At 44.0% G+C, this 19414-nt stretch overlaps 1 protein-coding gene across 2 annotated transcripts in view; it reads left to right on the top strand.

The window, feature by feature from the left end:
- The window catches only part of nin (ninein (GSK3B interacting protein)), a 35076-nt gene continuing 15662 nt past the window's right edge, over nt 1–19414 (top strand). For both annotated transcript variants that reach the window (XM_076299177.1, XM_076299178.1), the window contains exons 1-16: nt 1–325; nt 8029–8238; nt 9321–9414; nt 11196–11416; nt 14916–14961; nt 15190–15368; nt 15752–15898; nt 16130–16288; nt 16469–16608; nt 17077–17217; nt 17569–17743; nt 17928–18038; nt 18145–18234; nt 18459–18597; nt 18856–18965; nt 19159–19317. In XM_076299177.1, coding sequence (XP_076155292.1) covers nt 8050–8238; nt 9321–9414; nt 11196–11416; nt 14916–14961; nt 15190–15368; nt 15752–15898; nt 16130–16288; nt 16469–16608; nt 17077–17217; nt 17569–17743; nt 17928–18038; nt 18145–18234; nt 18459–18597; nt 18856–18965; nt 19159–19317 — 2100 coding nt within the window. In that variant the 5' untranslated portion in view covers nt 1–325; nt 8029–8049. The remainder of the gene's footprint in view (nt 326–8028; nt 8239–9320; nt 9415–11195; nt 11417–14915; nt 14962–15189; nt 15369–15751; nt 15899–16129; nt 16289–16468; nt 16609–17076; nt 17218–17568; nt 17744–17927; nt 18039–18144; nt 18235–18458; nt 18598–18855; nt 18966–19158; nt 19318–19414) is intronic.

Below are 19414 nucleotides of genomic sequence, written 5' to 3' on the forward strand. Positions count from 1 at the left end.
AGAGTGGCGGAGGAAGCCCATTACGTCTCGGCGCGTCACCGCCTCTTCCTCTCAGGGGCTTTTCAAAATCCTTAACCAGATCAGTTGACTAGACAGGAATATCTGTAGCCGTGAACGGATCACGCCAAACCGCTTCAACAAACAAAGTGCTACTGACTTTATTGGTGTTAATACATGTTTTACGTGGACACGGTGGCTATTAAGTTTGGGAGAAATCCGTACTAACAGTCTTGAAACAACAGTGAAGTTTGCGATATTTATTCACTGGAGTGCATAGTTTGCTGGAAAGGGGCGCGAGCGTCACCGATTTCAAACACCCTCGTGGGTAAGTCAGTCCTTTGTGTTGTTTAACATTATATTTATGTTATTGTGATGCCAACCGGCCATTTCCTGATGGATTTATTCCTAGCGGTCTCCCAGTTGTTTCACCCTAAACAGTGCTCTCCCTTTACCCCCCGCAAGCGCAACAGTTAGGCGACTGCGATTTAGCCTAGGCTACATGTTCTGTATCCTGTTTGACTGGCTGCCCACTTTTTGGAAACATTCCATATTTGTTTGCTGTCATTGCAGTTGCATTTTATTTGATTTTTACAAAAAATACTAGCCAAGATGGGTTGTGGCACAGCATACACTGAATTCAGTTTTGAATGTTACCGTTTGACCGCTCGCTGCAGGATATTTTCAGCATTGCTACTTTGCGCTTGCTACAAAACAAAAGTGTAATTACCAGATGGACCTACGTTTCTTTACAGTTGGTTGTTTCCTACCCTGATAGATGTTCTATTTCTGTGTAGCCTGACTAGCGTACTTTGTTTGCGTTCGTCATGGTTCCGCTATTCAAACATTTTTAATGCAGACCACCCGGAACAATGCCGGTCATTTATGTGCACACAATCTTACTTCTCAGTTTCGGTGGTCAGACAAATGGAAACTTGGACAGCTGTTATTTAACCTAGTAGCCTTATTGTCATCCTCCAGTAGGCTACTTGTTAGCCTTTAAATCACAAACAAAGCGATTCTTAAGATAGGCTATTTGCAGTTCTCCAGTGAGACCGAACCATTCAAATGTTTCTTTTGTCTGTTGACACATATCTGTTTTTCGGGGAAGGTCAAGGCTGGATCCTGTTGCTTGAGCCTGACCACTTCCTGCTGAGTTCCGTGAGTGGACAAGATTCGACGGTAACCGGGCGATCCCTGCCAGTATTTACCATACCGTGTAGGCTGCAACCTGTATCAAGTAAACTCTAAATAAGCTTTGATAAGCAAGTTGCCATTGATAACACGAAAGGTTAGCAGGGTGCTTCTCCAGAAGACCGCTACATATCCCAGCGCAGGCTTCTTGAACCAAGACGACATCTATTTGCATCATTTTGACGTTTAATGTTTAGGTCGTAGTGTCAGGTTAATCCTTATGTCTCTAGCAGGTGCTGGGATTACCCTCCAACCCTGCCCCTTGATTTACCTTGATTTACTTGCTTAGATTGGCTTTGGTCTGATTTTCTACTCAAATCGATGGAGTGATAACTAGGCCTACTAACACACAAAGCGTGTGGTCTCTCTCTCTCTCTCTCTCTCTCTCTCACTCACTCACTCACTCACTCACTCACACTCACTTCAGTCATATTCAGTAATTTACAGTCATAATATTGTGTGTACAGAAGATTCAGACATGCTCTGCAGTCTTATTTAACTGAGGCGCCCTAGGAGAGCACAATATACTCCTCCATGAAGCAGCTTAGCTCTTTCACCATCAGAATGTGTGAAAGTTTGAGGCATTTGGTATTTTAGTGTGGTCTGTGTTTGGTCCCAAAAGCTGTAAACCTGGTGTGTCGTCATCCTCGACACAAGAGACAATGTAATATTTGTTCAACCAATGTCAAATAAACAGAAGTACTAGTAAAATAAATACTGTACATGGATAAACAAGGGTAAAGGGTGAAGGGAACATGTCTTCTTTTTCACTTGCAATCTTGTGAGAAGGCCATGTGACTAGACCACCCTTTGTTCTGGACAGCCCTCCTCAGACACTGCTCTGAGTGGCTCAGTTGGAGGGCCCGCAAGGGTGTAGCTGCTGGATTAATATTTGGTGAGTTGATGGTCCTGCTGTGTGTGTGTGTGCTAATGCAAGGGCCTCGTTCATATTAGTGAGCCAGGCGTGTGTGTGTGTGTGTGTGTGTCTGTCTGATTGCGACTTGATGGTCCATTGTGTGCAGAGTGAATGGGGGTCTTAGGGCTGGAGCGAGACACCTGTCCAGTCTTCCCACTTTCTGACGGCCATTGTCAAAGAGCAGCTGGACCAAAAGGGTGTATGCTGAAGGGTGGGTGTGTGTGTGGAAACTAATCTACCACTGCTGTGTGTGCGTTTTTGTGTGTGTATATACACAGTTTGGATGTTAAATTGCAATTTGGTGAGAATTTTTTTAGTACCGGTAATTTTTCTTTCGCTAACTGCCCCCATTTGTTGTACGCTATGCACCAGCCTCCATGTGTCATATGTATCTATCTATGCCCCTTGCAAAGTGAATCCATGACCTTTACATTGTAAGACTTTGTCTCTACCAGTTGTGCCAAAGCCAGTAGAAACCGGCATGGAATGTTTAGCCACTGATTCCAGTGATGACTGTGTTGTTCCAAGGTAGTTCTGCTATCAAGGCCATAAGTGAGTGAGAGCATAATGTTTTAATGTGGGTCTCCCCAGCTAGTCAGTATATCACACTTAAATCACAGTGACGGCAATTGAATAAAGTTGTTTGGCAGAACTATATTAGATAGATAGATGGATACTTTATTGATCCCCAGGGGAAATTCAAGGTCTCAGTAGCATACAGACAACACACACACATTCACTAACAGCAGAAAAAGTAATTAAAAGTATATAATATAAGAATACAACTAAGCAGTAAGGACAGTAGAAGATAAAGAATATACTAAAATACAAATTATACTAACTAACACTTAATCTAAATCAATTCTAAAAGCAGTATCCACATAGTGGTGATTAATCAATCAAGAGGCGCTTGCAATGACTGAGGGAGGGACTGAGCCTGTGATTCTCTGTGCATAGTAAGGTAAGGTAAGGTGCTCTGTGTGAGTGAATGAGTGTCACGGTGATAGTGCAATGGTGATAGTGGTCATGGTGATAGTGCAAATGAGTAAGTACAACAGTGCAACAGTGCAAGAATAAGTCTATATATATATATATATATATATATAACTATTTTAAGAAAAGGTATAAGTGTGTTTGCTGATATATGTCAGCCAGGGTACCGTATACTCCTTGCTTCATGCAATACTTGATCAGCTACTCTCTTATTAGGTGTGTTGTTGTTTGACCATTAGGGTTGACAGAATTGAGGCATTCACCAGCATGTTTATAAATGAACTAAAGCAGTACTCCTTACTTTGCAGTTTGACTACAACCTGTTGTGTTGTGGATGTAGTGTGTATGTCTTTTGGCCTAGGGCTGCATAATTTGGAGAAAATATCTAATTGTGATTTTTCAGACAGATATTATGATTGCGATTTGATTTGCGAGATAATATTTGAAAATAAATCAAGCTTCAGGTTAATATTCTAAATTTCACTTTGAGTTATAATAATAATAATAATAATAATAATAATAATAATAATAAGCTTTATTTGTATAGCACCTTTCATACACAGAATGCAGCTCAAAGTGCTTTACATTTGAAGCATGTAGCAAAATAATAGTCAGTCAGTCATTATCAATCACATTTCTTCATTGCTGGGGCCGTTTATGATCCACTCAGCAACATATCAAAAATATAGAAAATGACATGTCATAAGACTGGCAGCCTTAACCCTCTTTGGGCCACTTCTGGTTGGTGAGCAACTGCGCATGATTAGTGTATGAGAAGCACAGTACTCCGGTTATGTGAGCTTCACTGTCTGTCATACAAGGAGTATGACATTAATATGGAAATAAAAGATGTGGCAAAATGAATCTTGGGGACAACGCTGTGAGCTGCACAATTAATTTGCAACCTTTGCGATCAGATAATTGCATTAGTTCAAATTGTGGTTTTCATTAACATTTCATTCTGCACTTTCTGAAGTTGCTCAGCTGTAACATAGTGCCGGATTCTAGGAGCCCTCCATAATTCAGATCTTATTCTTTTGACTTCTGGAAGTTGCATGGACCCCATGACTAAACCAAAAGCCAACAGCAATGGCCCATCGGAGGTTGTTTTGCCAGGTGGTGATGATTTAACTCTGAATGGCTTTGGTGGCTTTTCCCCTTCCTTGCCTCATCCCTTACCTCCACGCAGGGCTACCATCTGAATCACCTCAGTCATGCTCTGGCCCCTGCCTTACCTGGGCATCCGTTTGATTGCTGTGCTGACACAAAGCTGATTACGACATGTGTCGGGATGAGCAGCGAGATGGGAGCTGCCTGAGGACAGCCGGCCTCATGCGTCTCACTGGCTGACTGGCCCCTCCTCCTCTTGGTGCTTGAACGTGTGCGCTAATGCTAACTCCAAAAGCTAACATCTACAGCGCTATTTACAGCTGTGATTAGTTGTGTTTACGTTCACGTTTGCATGAGATCAGGGGGTCAGAGCAGGGTGTAACAATATGTTATGTCATTCTGACTAAAGATAACTTCTTGTTTTTAGTATATTATTATCATTATAGGGGAAATGCATTCATCCACATATACAGTGATGTCTATTTTGTCAGGGAAGGTCAGCTGTGGTTTGAACCCACTTGCTTGTTTACTGTCCTAATTAATGGACCCTGCCCATCAGATCACTTTCACTGACCAAGCCGTACGTGGGGCTTCTTTCGTGTGGCCAGTGCCCAGCTAACAGACTGTCTAATTGACCTTGTCAGGGGCTGTTAGCCCAAGTCTTGCTGGATGGCTATTAGCTGACCAGCAGGCGGGCAGCACGGCCGACTTGGTCCAGTGCCAACCTGTCCCACTGGCCACCCGCCAGGCACCCACACAGCGCGGTCAGGGAGTTATGCAGCTACACTGGGGTCATGGACCCTAGGTCCTGTTTTTAATTAGTTATGTGTCTTTCTGTCTTCCTGTGGATGGATTTCATGGGGCTCCGCACATAGGAAGGAGTGCTTTGCTGTTCAGAATGTATGAAGGGGGGGGTGTGACTAATGATAAACTAGCCGTACAGCAACATTGCTCATGACCTGGTAACCAAGCTGGTGCTAGCCAGAGATCTGAAAACAAACCACTCTCCACTCCTCTATGTTCCACCCCTCACATGAGTATTGATGACTGATGTGACGCCCGATTCCAGGGTTTCAGCTTCACATAGCCTGTAGTCATAAAGTCCCTGCGAATCTTTGGGAGGAGTGTTGCCGTAAACTTTTCATTGAAACTAGTTTACAGAAACTGTGAGGGAGTATCTGTCTACACATTTGAGCTCATTGTGCATAACAAAACAGAACATACATATTTTGAGGAGACTCTGAGGATATCAAAATAGATATTCTTTTGTCTATGATGATGGGTAATCTCAAGGGCTCATGTGTCTGCACACATGCATGTGTGTAAATGTCCCTTCACAGTTAAATTCACAATCATTCACACCATTTCTATTTAACTCTTATACTTTGTTGAAAAACACAGGGTTTTCCTTTAAATCGTTATCACTGTTTATTTGGACATGCCAATACAACTACCTGAACTTTGCCATGATGTAGACATGTGCTGATTGCAGAAAGTGACCCAAAGTTCTATGTGGTTCATAAAATTCGCATTGTACCAAAATCACATGTCAGGCAAAGGTGGTGCAGAGTTGGCGTCATCACACAACAGTGTGTCCATCAGATGAGGGGTTACGAAATACTTCGGCATCCATGGCCATCAATGGCTCCTTCAATCACCAATCCTTGTGCCTAGAGGCTTAAACAAATCCACTGTGGCCCTATCATTGCAAGTGGTGAGGCGGAGAGTTCAATGGTTACACCTACCTTCAGGGATCATAATTGAGTGGTTGGCACCCAGGAGAGGGTAGAGTTGGAGAGGAAGCAGTCTGTCTGAATCTGAATCTGGCATCACACTTGCACTACCACAAACGCATAAGGACACAGACACCTGCGGCGAGACATGAGGCTCACCCTGGGACCAGAGTTTTCGGACGTGGAGGTGTCTTTCCTTAATGTGAGTTTTTTTTTTTTTTTTCTTTTGGTAACATGCACACATGTGGATATAGTTTGTTTGCGCGTGGGTGTGTTTGTTTGGTAGGCTCAGTGATCCAGTAATACCATACCTCTATGGAGAACCATTTGTGCAACACCGAGGTTTGGTGGCATAGTGGTCACTCTACTACTCAAAAAAATTAAGGGAACACTTCAATCATACACTGGATCGGTACTCTGACATTGTTTGGTTCTGAGCACAGGTAAAACTTTTGAGGCGAGTGTTTTATTTTGCAAGAACTGTCAGACATTCTGTGAATGGAGAAAAGGGTGGAAGGTTTCAAAAAATGTGTTAACAATTGTGGAAAACTGTAAGTGTTCCTTTAATTTCTTTGAGCAGTATAGATAGACCGCGATCCAACATGGAAGACAATATTAATTGGGGGGGCCACAATGATGTGTTTTCATGGGTATCTGATACCTCCATGTCCATCATGTAAATGTATGGGATGCATCTCATCAGCTATCTCAGCAGCAGAGTTAGACCTTGTGAATTTGGGAGAACTATGCCAATGATTTTTTGCGCTCTGGTGGTTCTGGTTTGATTTTTATGAATCTGATGATGGACTATTTCTCTCGTCAGATTTCAGGTCTGAGATTTGTGGTATGACAATATACAAAGTAAAGTTTGTGTCATGTTTTTCTATGACTTAAAGAATGCATGTATGGTTTTATAAACGTTAATAATATTGCAGTTATTATGAGATTTTCAAGGCCTGTACACATCTTGAACAGACCAGACCAGCAGTCAAGGAGTGGGGTGCGGGAGGAGACAGTAGACACTAGTCCTTTCATATGATGGCCAAGAGAGAGAGGAGGATGCCAGCTGGTGAGGATAAGAGCAAGGCCAAGTAACAGGTAGACATTGTATGCTATGAAGTAAATAAGATAAGAAAGCCCTGCTTACGCCCAACTGGATAGAACCAGAAAGACCCAGAACTAGACAGTTTTGCATATATTTTTATGCATGATGGGAAGATGGTTTCCACCAATATTTGTAACCCTGGTAGATGCTGATTGGCCAAAAGAATTGGTCTTTCGAGAATGGCGCGAGGAGAGGGCTATTTTCTAAGGTTAAGCGGTATAAAAGATAGGCCGCAGCCATCTTTAAGTCAGATCTCATCGGGGGGCGCCAGCTGATGACATCTCACCTTACCCTATTGCTTGACGACTGGTCTGGACATCGTTTAGGCTGGACTATCACTGCAATACGGTGAATAAAGATCAACAGTCTTCAGAGATCTCCTGTCTGCATTGTCTCCTTCGGACGCCTTGTTCCAGAGTGCTAATTAGTAAATAGTTAAGTGATTAATTGCTAATTGGATTCGAGAAGTGGACCAGTTTTCCTCGACATTTGCTTTCATGTGCTTTTATTTTGTTTTCTGAAGAGATGCCAACATAATACTGTATCTGCTCCCATCTTTCATACAAGGTGGTTTCAATTTGCTGTTTTGTTTGTTTGTTTGTTTTGTTTTTTTAGCTTATTTTGTAGCTTTGCTCTGTTAAAGAAAGGTATTGGGTAGTTTGTATTTAACTTGTTGGAAAGGTGACAGTCCTGTTTCCAGCATGTGGCTATATATGGGATGTCATACTTGATTTGTACTGTGATGTAACACTAATCTCTAACTATTACTGCAATTGAACTGGGTTCAACTTGGACTGTGTGAAGATCACTTCACTCTTATGTGTTTCTGTTACCACACCAATCACCTTTTTTTATTTTTCTCTTAGTAAAGATTGAGGGTTTTTTTTGTGATGCTACAAACATACCTCCATACCTATGCCCTTTCATATTTAATCTTTTTATTCCTTTTCTCTCATCTGCTCCCTCCCTCCTTCTCTCAGGACGGGGGTCTGTCCTATGGGATGGATGAGTCTCAGCAGGACCTGTATGAGGAGCGACTGAAGGAGGTCTTCCACAGCTTCGATGCCAGCGGCGCGGGCTCCCTCAGCCCTGAGGAGCTCACTGATCTCTGCCAGTCCCTGCAGCTGCAGGAGGCCGAGCCCACCCTCCTCAACACCCTATTACAGAACCAGGACCAGCTGACAGGCAGGGTAAGCATCCAATGGCGGTGAGGTCGGAGGCCGTCGAGAGCAGTGATGTCATCGGGGCGCTTTCTAATTATCTTAAGCTCCAAGTGGTCACATGCCCAAGGTTAGCACTGTGTATAGCAGCAGCTGAGGTGAGTGGGAAGTAAGGCAGACTGAGAAAAGGCCTCATGTGCCGTTCACCATTTCCTGCTCAAACCCCATTATAGACAGCAATATAGACAAAAGTAAAGGGACAATGCAATTGGCAAATGCTCTTGGAGGGAAAGGAAAGCGGAGAGAGGGGGATGAAGAGGGAGAGGGGTTGAAATTAGCGTTGAGGAGTGTCTCAAGTTGTCTGGGTCTGCAGCTGTACTGTAGACTGTAGATATGGCAGCAGCAGCCTTTGTCCAATATTATCCCAGGTGTCCGTTGTTGTCACAGCGACCAGACAAACAGGCCTATGTGTCTGTTTGGAGGACATTGATTAGTAGAGAGAGAGAGAGGGAGAGAGTGGTGCTTGAGCACCAGGGGCCCTCTCTCTCTGTCCCTCAACAGTCATCAGACACACACACATACACACCACAAGATAAAAGCATGCTCACAAGCAGTTCACAAAGGTGACCAATTGGTGCAAGTCAAATCACTGAGCCCCTATTTTGAGAGTAAAGGGGAGGGGGGTGGTCCTCATACTGATTTTTGAAGTCTCTATCCCAACACACTGGGAGTGTGTGTCTGTGTGTGTGTGTGTGTAGGCAGTGGGTGAGCTCCCCCACTCCATCTCCTAATGGCAGTGCACGCGCACACAAAGGATGTGAATATGCAAGTTGCTGGCAGGCAGACAGCTGCTACCCTTGTTTCCTCCACTCCAGCAAAGACCCTCCTCCTCCTCCATGCCCCACACTTCAGGTCTCCACCAGACATTTTATGATGCCTAAGCTCCAAACAATGTCAGGCCTTATCTACCAGACCGTTGAAATCAAGGCTAGTAGACCGAGTTACTGAGCAACAGGTTCCCATAGCATCCTATAGAGACCATGAACATGGAGGGTGCTGTATGTACACACGTTCTTGTCTGACTGAATGCTCTTCTGTGTTGTGTTCTACAGGTGGATTTTGAGCAGTTTAAGAATGCGTTGATTCTGGTGTTGTCCTCGACTATCGGAAACCCAGCCGAGAGTGAAGAGGCGGCAGCACTATCAGGTATCCCAGGGAAACCCACCCCATCTCCTGTTGTCATGTTAAACAACATAAATATAAAAGTGCAACGAGGTTGAAAGGTTTATTGGTTTCGATCTTTGTTGAAGCAGTGGTGTAATGTGATGACTTGCACAGTATGTCCTTATAGACATATTCACTCACACACTTTTTTACAAACATGGCAGCAAAATTGCTCTGAAACTAAAAGGATAGTGAAGTGGCAGGGTGTCTTGTTCAGCTATCTCATTTGCTCTTTGTAATCTAAATACCTCAGACATGAGCTGCCTTTTGCAGCAAAGGTCATGGTAATTGTGTGTGTGTACACGTACGTGTCTGTCTGTATATCTTGATTGGCTGTTAGCTATAGTAAAATGTGCGTTAGCACAACAGTTGTTTATAGTGAAGGCATAAGCTCACCAATTCCACATCCTTAGGTTGATGAGCATTTTTGAGAGTTTTGGTTTGTCCAAGCAGTTCTCCTCATTTTCTGCGAGGTGAAATGAGACAACTTGTTACTTTGCTTTTACTATCCTTATCTTTCTTGGTCCCTTCCCTTTCAAAAGAGATTCTTGGTTTTTGCTTCAGCTTTAAAGAGTTTCAGAATGACATGTTGACCGCCAGTGTTCCCTTCTTTGTGTGTGGTGTGCGTGTTATAGTTGGCTCAACAGACTCTGTGAGGCCACAGTACAGTGATGTAACTGAGTAGAGACTGTTCACTTCCCAAAGAGGCGGTCCTGAAGGATCAGTTGTATATAGCCTGATTCAGTCTTGTCTTCTACTTAAACAACACACTTCTCTTTAATCTTCATCGCTCAGAGGAAGACTCTGTGTCAAGTTGATGGAGCACAGTGGATAATCTAGTTGTAGTCACTAACCCAAGGGTGTTGTGGTAGCCTCTGGGAAAAACACATTAATATGTGTTTGACGAATATACACAGTGTGTGTTAATTTACATCAATAATATCCATGTATCCAGATGGATAAAGTGTGTTAAGTCAAAGGGACAAGGTAACAGAGGGTAAGGGAGTCAAGCTTTTAAGGAGGATAATGCCATAAAGTCAAGTGTAAGTCAAGAGAATTCCGGTGTAAAATTGACCTAAAGTGTGTTGAAACATGACTCGGGCATTGGCCTAGCCATGCAAATAAATCACGGTTTTACACCATTTATGAGGCTCAAAGTAGCTCCACACTTCATTGGTAGACTTCGGAGGATGAACAGTGATTTATTTGCATGGCTAGGCTGATGCCCGAGGCACCCCCTTTAAAAACCTGTTGGTAGCATTGGCTAACTAGCGCCAGATTTCGGAGGTCAGGGGACAAGTCGATATGAGCTGTGAGACATACGTTCACACTTGGTATCATGTTTCAACACACTTTAGGTCAATATCACACTTTTAAAGGAGAATTCTGGGGATTTTTCACATAGATGTCTGCGACCACTTTATGAACTTAAAGGAGACTGTAGGAGAGGGCACATTATTTACCATCATCATGCACCATCATGTAAGACCGCTCTAGAATCTCTAGTCTGCCATGTTATTCCGTTTATTCTCTTTATTTGGTTTGGTATGCTATTCTCCTATTGTATTGCCTTTTTTAATGCAGAGACTTTAATCTTTACTTATGTAATTAAATTAAATATTGAATATAATCTTTTCTACTTTCATTAAGAGATCAGTGGTCAGAAAAAAGTCTTTATGGCCTGTTAATCACTGTGTGCTTGTTCTGTCTCCTCTCCTCTGATGTTCTTTCCCGTCTGGTCTTCTTCTCTCCCTCTCCTGCAGACGACTCGCCTGCAGACTCTCCGGAGGTCCATCCCAAGTTTGTGAAGGGGACTAAGCGCTATGGCCGGCGCTCCACCCCAGAGTTTATCGAGGGCCTTGGGGAGTTCTCCGCAGCTGCCTCAGAACAGGAGGAAGGGCCGTCAGAGGGGCAGAGGGCTGAAGAAGAGGAGGATGAGGAGGATGAAGAGAATGAGGAATCCGCAGTACCCAGGAAACGTGAGGTATGACATGGACTGCTGGAGTCTGTTATGATCTGTCTATGAACGAGAATGGGGAGCAAGGGATGGGGAGGCACATTTCTTACGCATTACAGAAAGCATTACAGTGATTGTGTATGATGGGTCATCTTTTGGAGCAGTTTGCTGGGCAATAATGTGACTGGTTGCTAATATTCGGATTAGATGATAGCAAATTGCCCACTGATTTTACTTTCTCCAGATAGTGGGTAAGTGCCTGAACAGCACTGGTCAGTAATATTGTCTGGCAACATTGCTCAGAAAGTTGCCCTGTATCACCACCAAGTCTGTTGTGAGTTATATGGAGCTTCTTGGATGAACAAAGTACTGTGCTTTTTCCAGTTTGGCATCTTATGATGCATACATTCTTGCTGGTCCCCTCCTTTGATAAGGATGACAAGACAAGGCAAGACCGGGATCACTAACAGGGAAAACAATGAGGTGGAATCATTTCAGCCTGCTAATGTACTAATCCTATTGGCTCCACTGCTTCACCCTAAAGGAAGAAGGTAGAGCAATTAGAGAATGGTGCCATTTGCAACTTGAAAAGGTTAATTTTGTGCTCTGGACATCCGCAGTCCAAGGGTGTTCTAGGAAGTATTGGGCACTGTGTGCTTGTAGGTATGGAAAGCTGTAATGCTTCCAGGCCGGCCACACACACACACATACACACAGACAGTCTCGGCTGCTCATCCCTAGTCTATATTATATTCTTTAGTACCGTAGCCACACTGCTGCGTTATTCTTAGCTAATAAGCTTACCGTGCTCAGAGATTCAAACTCTTACCCGAGGCTCTGCTTACTTACCAAGGCATTGCACTCTACATAACTACTGTAGGCTTTCACTCTCCCTCCGCCAGTGTGTGTGCGTGTGTGTGTACACACACACACGCACAAACACAAACACCAAAAGCCTTGAAGAGGGTTACTGTTTTACAGATATTAAATTAACATTCCAGTGTTTTTCTTTTTTGTTATCGGTCAACAAAGCCACAGCTGTAGATTTGACTATGTTTTCTTGGATGGTGTAAACCATAATAAAAAGTGTGTGTGTCTAACAGAAGGAATGTGAAGGCCAGGCCTTTTGGCCATGATGTTAATTGTCTATGCTGTGTTATTGTTGCCAAGGCAACAGCCGTTTGCACCCCCTCCCATACACCCCTTGTGTTGACAAAGCAGAACGACCTCCTTTCTCTCAGACAATATCAAATATGCAAGTGTGTGTGTGTGTGTGAGGGAAGGAGGGAGAGCAAGCGAGGAGTAGAAGGAGGTTTGTGTGTGTGAGACACAGGGGGGTGTGTGACGACGAGGTCATTGAAAGGGTCAGAGCACACGCCGTCATTAATCCTCTGCTACGTGTGTGTGTGTGTGTGTGTGTGGATTAACCAGATTTAAATTAATTTCTTGTTTCCAAATATTAGTGTCTCTCTTACTCTTGCTCATTTGGAAATAGGACAGTTACGATCTTCGTATCTGGTAGATTATTTATCTTTTTTATTTTGTCACTTTTTACCTGCTTCACTGACATTGTGTAACCACGGTTCTCTTATTTTAGTCTAAAACTGTGCATCCTAACAAAGTCCTCAAATTCAAATCACTTGAAATATTTGCTTCGGTTTGAGAACCTATTGTCTTCATTTCTCCTTTTATTGGTGTGTACTTCCATCCACTAGCCATATGCCTTATCCTTTGGCTCTGTCATGTGCCATTTTTGTATGTGTGTGTGTGATTAGCTGTGTGAGCCGCAATGTGTGTTTAGTGGGTGTAATCCTCCGCTCTCATCTGCATTAAATAATGATCCACCCAGCAGGACTTCTGACATAGACACACACACACACACACACAAACATCCATGCATGCACACACCCCCTTATGAGTAATTCCTTTTGTATGTGAAGGACAGACTATAAATCATGAGAGGAATTTGATCTATCCAGTAAAACAGTGAGCTGTAGACCTTGACAAAAGTGAAAAGTCAAATTGTTATTTTGGACCACTTATATTGTCAGTGGACTGAATTGTATAAAAACAATATACTATCTTTTGAAATTAAATGGAAGGAAATGTGTTTAATGTAGATCATTATTGTTTAATGTAGATCATTATTCATCAAAGGTAGTAGTCTCTGAAAGGTGTCTGTCAAAGAGATAGGGTGATTAGGTGTGTCTGTGGTTTGTTTGTGTGTGTGACTAGGATGCATCTGCATTTAGTCCACACTGGGGTTCATATCCAAGTGATGGCCATAACACACACATGCACACACACACACAAATAGTCTCTCTCATTCTGATGTATTCTAATCTGAACCCTCGTAACAATGTGCAGCCGCAGGAGAGACAGATGGAAAAGGGGAGAAGATGGGGGAGGTTAGGGGTTGCGACTGAGCGCTAGCAAGTCTGATCGGGAACAATGGGCGCACACACACACACACACACACACACACACACACACACCCCTTGATGCAGATGCCGATGCACTCCAGAAGACTGGGAGCCCATCTGCTCAGCTCAGTCTGACCTTCCAACAATGAGTTTTCACACTGCACTGCATTACAATGCGCACACACACATACATACACACACACACACACACACACACACACACCCCACACCACAAGTCCATGAAGTCCAATGCATCTTGTCAACACACACATGCCATGAAAGTCTTCCACAGGCTCCTGGATTTTGCTACGGATCTCCAGTTGACCAACTGGCAATTGACAAGGCAAAATATTGGAAAGCTGGCCAGATTAACCTCTCCCAATGCTCTGCTCAGTACAAAACATTAAGAACCTTAACCTGCTTGGACACATTTCACTTCATCAAAAACCTTCACTCCACCAAATTGGTGCCCCTTCAGTTGGTAAATGATAGAACACCTCTGGTTACAACGTGCTGTAGAAGGGCACCGCCACGCGTGGATACGTTTCTTCATAGCTGTGTATTCAGTAAATCGTACCCATAGACCTCAGCAGGCTGTCGCTTGACCCTCTCCCTTTTCATCCTAATGAGTTGGCTGCCCTCTCTCTGGTCAGTTCTCACCCCCTCCCCCGTTCCACACTTTCTTTTTTCACCCACAAAAGGAGAAAATTACGGGAGAATGTTGATTGACAACAGATTAGTGAAAGAAAAGCAATGGGATGCAATGTGGTGCTTTGGGGTGATTTACTGCACTATATTGCCTGTGTTATTTTCTCTAGTCCTATATCTAAAGTTAACATGCTGAATGTATGTGAGTGTTATTTGCATTCTTTTGTTAGCGATAACGCTATTCATTTTGTGAGAACATTTGCTTTTGTTGTCCCTAACATTCCTGTGGTGATATTGAGGATACTAAGCATGTGTGAATTTCTATATAATTTATTTGCTTTATTCTGGTTCTGTTCTTCTATTCTGATATGAAATTGGATGGGCTGGTGGTATGTGGTTATTTTGTTGTGCGCAGATCTGTGACTGATGTTACATGTGTGTTTCTTGTCTCGCAGCGCTGGAACACTCACGGAAGCAGCCCAGAGGAATATGAGGCTGAGGGTGAGCCTATAATACTTCATATAGAACCTTATATAATGTACCTTTTATATTTTAGAACATCACACACATACACACACTTACTTACTTACTTACACACTTACTGAGCCTCATCCCACTTAAATCTTGCCTGTCGTTTTCTAACATCAAAATATGTATGTTTGAAAGGCTAGTTGTGCTCGTGGTCGATTCAGAGCCTAAACCTAATGGTCGCCATGAACCTGTTCGCAGGTCAGCTTCACCTGTGGAACCCGGATGAGCCTGGCACGCCGCGTGGCTCTATGTGCATGCCCATCTCCGAGCGGCAGGAGGAGCGCTTACATGCCGCCTGTGCCGAGCTGGCGCTGCCGTGGGACCAGCCAGCCACGCAAGAACAGCTGTTCACACTCTGTCAGCACCTGGGCCTGGAGGTGTGTGTCTGTGTCCATGTCCATGTCATGCCCACGCCTGAATGTGTGTGTGCACATATATGCACAGGTGTTCAGGCCCAACTGTGTTTGAGTGTACCAGAATACTACAACTGATGGAGTATATGGGATTAATTAGGCAGACAGTAACTATAGTGGGACTAGAGAGAAAGTGAGCGTGATTGGGCTAAAGAAAGAACAGGTGACCTAGACACCAGGGATTACCTTGCAGTGACCTGACCACACATATCTCCGGAGGCATTTTTAGTGGGTAGAGTCACACAGGGATACGTTACTATACTGTAGTGTATAAGAATGTTCATAATGTGATGCGCCATAGAATAAAGCCTGTGATTCTGTCTGTGTGTGTTATTTTGTGTATGTAGTTGAATGATGACCTGTTGCAGTGTTTGGATGTGGAGGGAGACATGAATGTGTTGGATTTCATGCGCTACATCATTAGCCAGAGTCAGCCCCCCACCCCCTCATCCTCGACACCCTACCGACAGCTGAAACGCCATCACTCTACACAGGTACTACACACACGCACAGACACACACACATCTATCATTTGCACAGATGTCATCGCTGGACACCGAACTGCAATGCAGAAGTCTTTTACAGGCTCCCTAATGTTGCTGTTGATTTCTTGTTGCCAAACTGGAGCCACTGGCAGTGCTAAATATTAGGAATTACCAGATTGATCACACACACACACTCTGACACCCACAGGTTCACTCATGCCCTTAATTGTGTCTGTGTAGCCCTTTGATGAGAGTGGTCGCAGGACGAGTATCGCCACCAGCACCATTGGCCTGCGTCTCTTCTCTACGTTGGATGATGGCACCGGACATACAGCGGCAGAGGAGCTGGTGGATGCCTGGATGGACGAGGGCATTGAAAACAGTCCAGAGGTTCTTGAGGTAAAGCCCACTTTCACTCGCTCTCACACATACGTGCAAACACACACACACACTCTCTCACTTTCACTTTCCTTTGTTGAATTTAGAATAAACAGCACTATGGAGTGGACATTTGGAAGAATATGCATCAGTTATGTACAGGTTTTGCCTACTATTGTGTGTGTGTTTGTTTGCATGCAGGCTCTCGAGTTTAGTCTGGATGGGCGGGTGAATCTGAGCGAGCTGACAATGGCTCTGGAGAACGAGCTGATGATGACAACGAAAAACAACATCCACAGAGCGGCACTGGCGAGCTTTAAGGCAGAGATCCGACACCTTGTGTGAGTGTGCACCTGCAAGCACCAGCATTAAACTTCCAGACTTCCAGCTTCCAAAGGCTTTTCCCAGATTGTAATCACAGCTATCCATCTGTCACATAGGGGAAGGTGTCTGAAGTTTCCAGACTGTTCTTGTTTGTTTTTTGTTTATCATGTGTCTTTTTTTTCCCCCTTGCTCTGCACTTAATAGTTGCCTTTCCTACTGCAGTCTTGATTTCAAGTTGCCCTTTCTATATGTATCTACCATTATTGATTTTGTCATTGCACTAATGTACAATTAATTTACAACTAATTTTGTGTGTGTGTGTGTGTGTGTGTGTGTGTGTGTGTGTGTGTGTGTGTGTGTGTGTGTGTGTGTGTGTGTGTGTGTGTGTGTGTGTGTGTGTGTGTGTGTGTGTGTGTGTGTGTGTGTGTGTGTGTGTGTGTGTGTGTGTGTGTGTGTGTGTGTGTGTGTGTGTGTGTGTGTATTAGTGAGCGTGTGGACCTGGAGCTGCGGGAAAAGGAGAAGATTCGTTCTGATCTGGAGAAGGCTGAGAAGCTCAAGTCCCAGCTGGCCTCTGAGGTGGATGAGCACCACTTTGCCATCGAGCGCCACAACGAGCTCAACCTGCGGTGAGCCCCTTGACCTTTGACCGTTCTCGTTATGATTATCCAGCTCATGCACGTGCATATTTCGGCCCCATTAAAATACCACCATTTGGCTTTTGATGGTGTTTAAAATGCATGAAGGATTCAGCCTTGGATTTCAAGCCTTGGATTTCATGAATGTCATTGTGTATGTATAGCACTAATCTCCAGATATGCTATTGCTTACCCTGACTCAATAAATGTTAACCTGTTACCACAGGAAATGCATGTTAAGTTAAATTTCCATTTTGTCAAAAGATTCTGACAGCATCAATCTTGTGTTCACTGTATTTTCCCCACCCACACACCATCCCCCTATGGCTCTCCCCTCTGCAGTAAGCTAGAGCTGGAGCACAAGGAGAAGCTGGCGGCGCTGCGTTCAGAGCTGACCCGAGAGATGGACCGGCTGCAGCAGCAGGCCAGCCAGCAGCGTGGGGAGCTGGAGGCCGAGATCGTCAAGATCCGTGAGGACGAGACCTTCCTGCGGGAGCATCTCTCTCTCACAGCCAAAGTATGAGGGCAGCGCCATTGCTATAGTAATCCATATATTACATGTATTTATTTCTGTTGGTAAAATAGTATACGTAGATATTGGAACATCATTTTCAAATGTCTTGGGTTTCGTAGAGCTTATTCTACCCAATAACTAGTAGAATTTTGCTTCTCCAGTTGAAAGTAACTTGTACCTTCTGTAGGAAAATAGCCGCCTGGAAGCAGAGCTGCTGGACAGCACAGAGAGGCTTGTGGAGGCTGAGAACCAGGTCAGCAAGCTGCAGAAGAACCTGGACAACGTCCTCAAAGAAAAGGTGACAAAAGATTTTTGGTATTTAGGATGGATTGCTACTGTGCATAGAATTTTTTTTTGTATTGTTTTTTTTTTCTTGGCCTTTACTTCATAATTTTACTTTGCAGTTTGGAGACCTTGACCCAGGAAGCGCTGAGTTCTTCCTGCAGGAGGACCGTCTGCGACAGCTTCGCAGCAACTATGAGCTCCAGTGCAGAGTAAGTCTCTACTCTTCTCTTTTCCCCCCCCACTATTCTCTGTCTCACACTCCATCTTTTCCACCCACTCTCTCCTCATTATGTGTGTTTGTGACATGGTTTGTGTGTTTCACAATTTGTCATTAACATTGGGTTTTAGATTATACCTCTAATGCATGTGTTCAAGTCTCGAATGACTCTCTTTTTATGAATTATAAGACGCTCTGTTGTGTTGTGTTGTGTAGGAGCTGCAGGATCGTATCGATGAGCTGCAGGCCCAGCTGGAGGAGTTTCAGGTGGTCGGCCGAGCGCCCCCACCCTCCTCACTGCTCTCTCTGTCTGATGAGCTTGAGAACAAGAGCCCGGGCATGGATTCAGACCAGGGTAACAGCTCTCATATTTTACCTTATGGGATCATTGTGTGTTCACCTGTGTGGTAGTATGGCTGAGGCAAAGAACATGGCATGAGCGTTATTTCTTTATCTGTGTTTAGATGTTCAATGGGAATTCTATGTATGCAGAATTGTTAATATAACAGAACTACTTGAGTTTGCACTATTGCTTTGTAAGTCTACAGCAAAGCCTTTGCTCTAACTGATTGATCACCTTAACTGAGTGTTTGTTTAATATATATGCATATAGGTCTGGGGCTAGAGGAGAGTCAGCCCTTTAACATGTCTCTAGAGACAGAAATGCTCCTGGAGCGGCTGAAGGAGCAGCACTTTAGAGAAATGGAGAGCATCAAAGAGCAGGTGAGACACACCTACACACCTCTATCATAAGGAAATGAGTAACAAGATTCTGTGTGCCTGCAGAGCAGTGTCCAATTTTTTTGTTGAAATACTGGAAAGTAATTTTTACTCTCCCCTGCTGTAGAGGGCAAAATATACTGTATTCGGCCCCTACTCAAACCCAGTGTGTGTACATGTACTGTTTGGGTCACAGGTGAGCGAGTACCAGCAGCGTCTGGAGGAGCAGCAGGCCGTGCAGGATGACCTGAGGAGCACACTCTCCTCTCAGCACCAGGAGGAGGTGCAGGCCCTCAGGGACGAGGTGGCACTCGTTCTCTCTCGTGCACACAAGCTCCAGAATCAACTGGACCAGGTATGCTAACCCATAGCTTCTCAGCTATAACATGATTATAATTCAAAACATAATGTGTGTAGCAGACACTGTATGCAGTGACTTTAAGTGCCACTAT

The sequence above is a fragment of the Alosa pseudoharengus genome, unplaced genomic scaffold (genome assembly GCF_046254945.1).
Source record: "Alosa pseudoharengus isolate Yale_2024_CS ecotype anadromous, Long Island Sound unplaced genomic scaffold, YU_APseudo_1.1 YU_APseudo_1.1_scf_22, whole genome shotgun sequence".
Lineage (NCBI taxonomy): Eukaryota > Metazoa > Chordata > Actinopteri > Clupeiformes > Clupeidae > Alosa > Alosa pseudoharengus.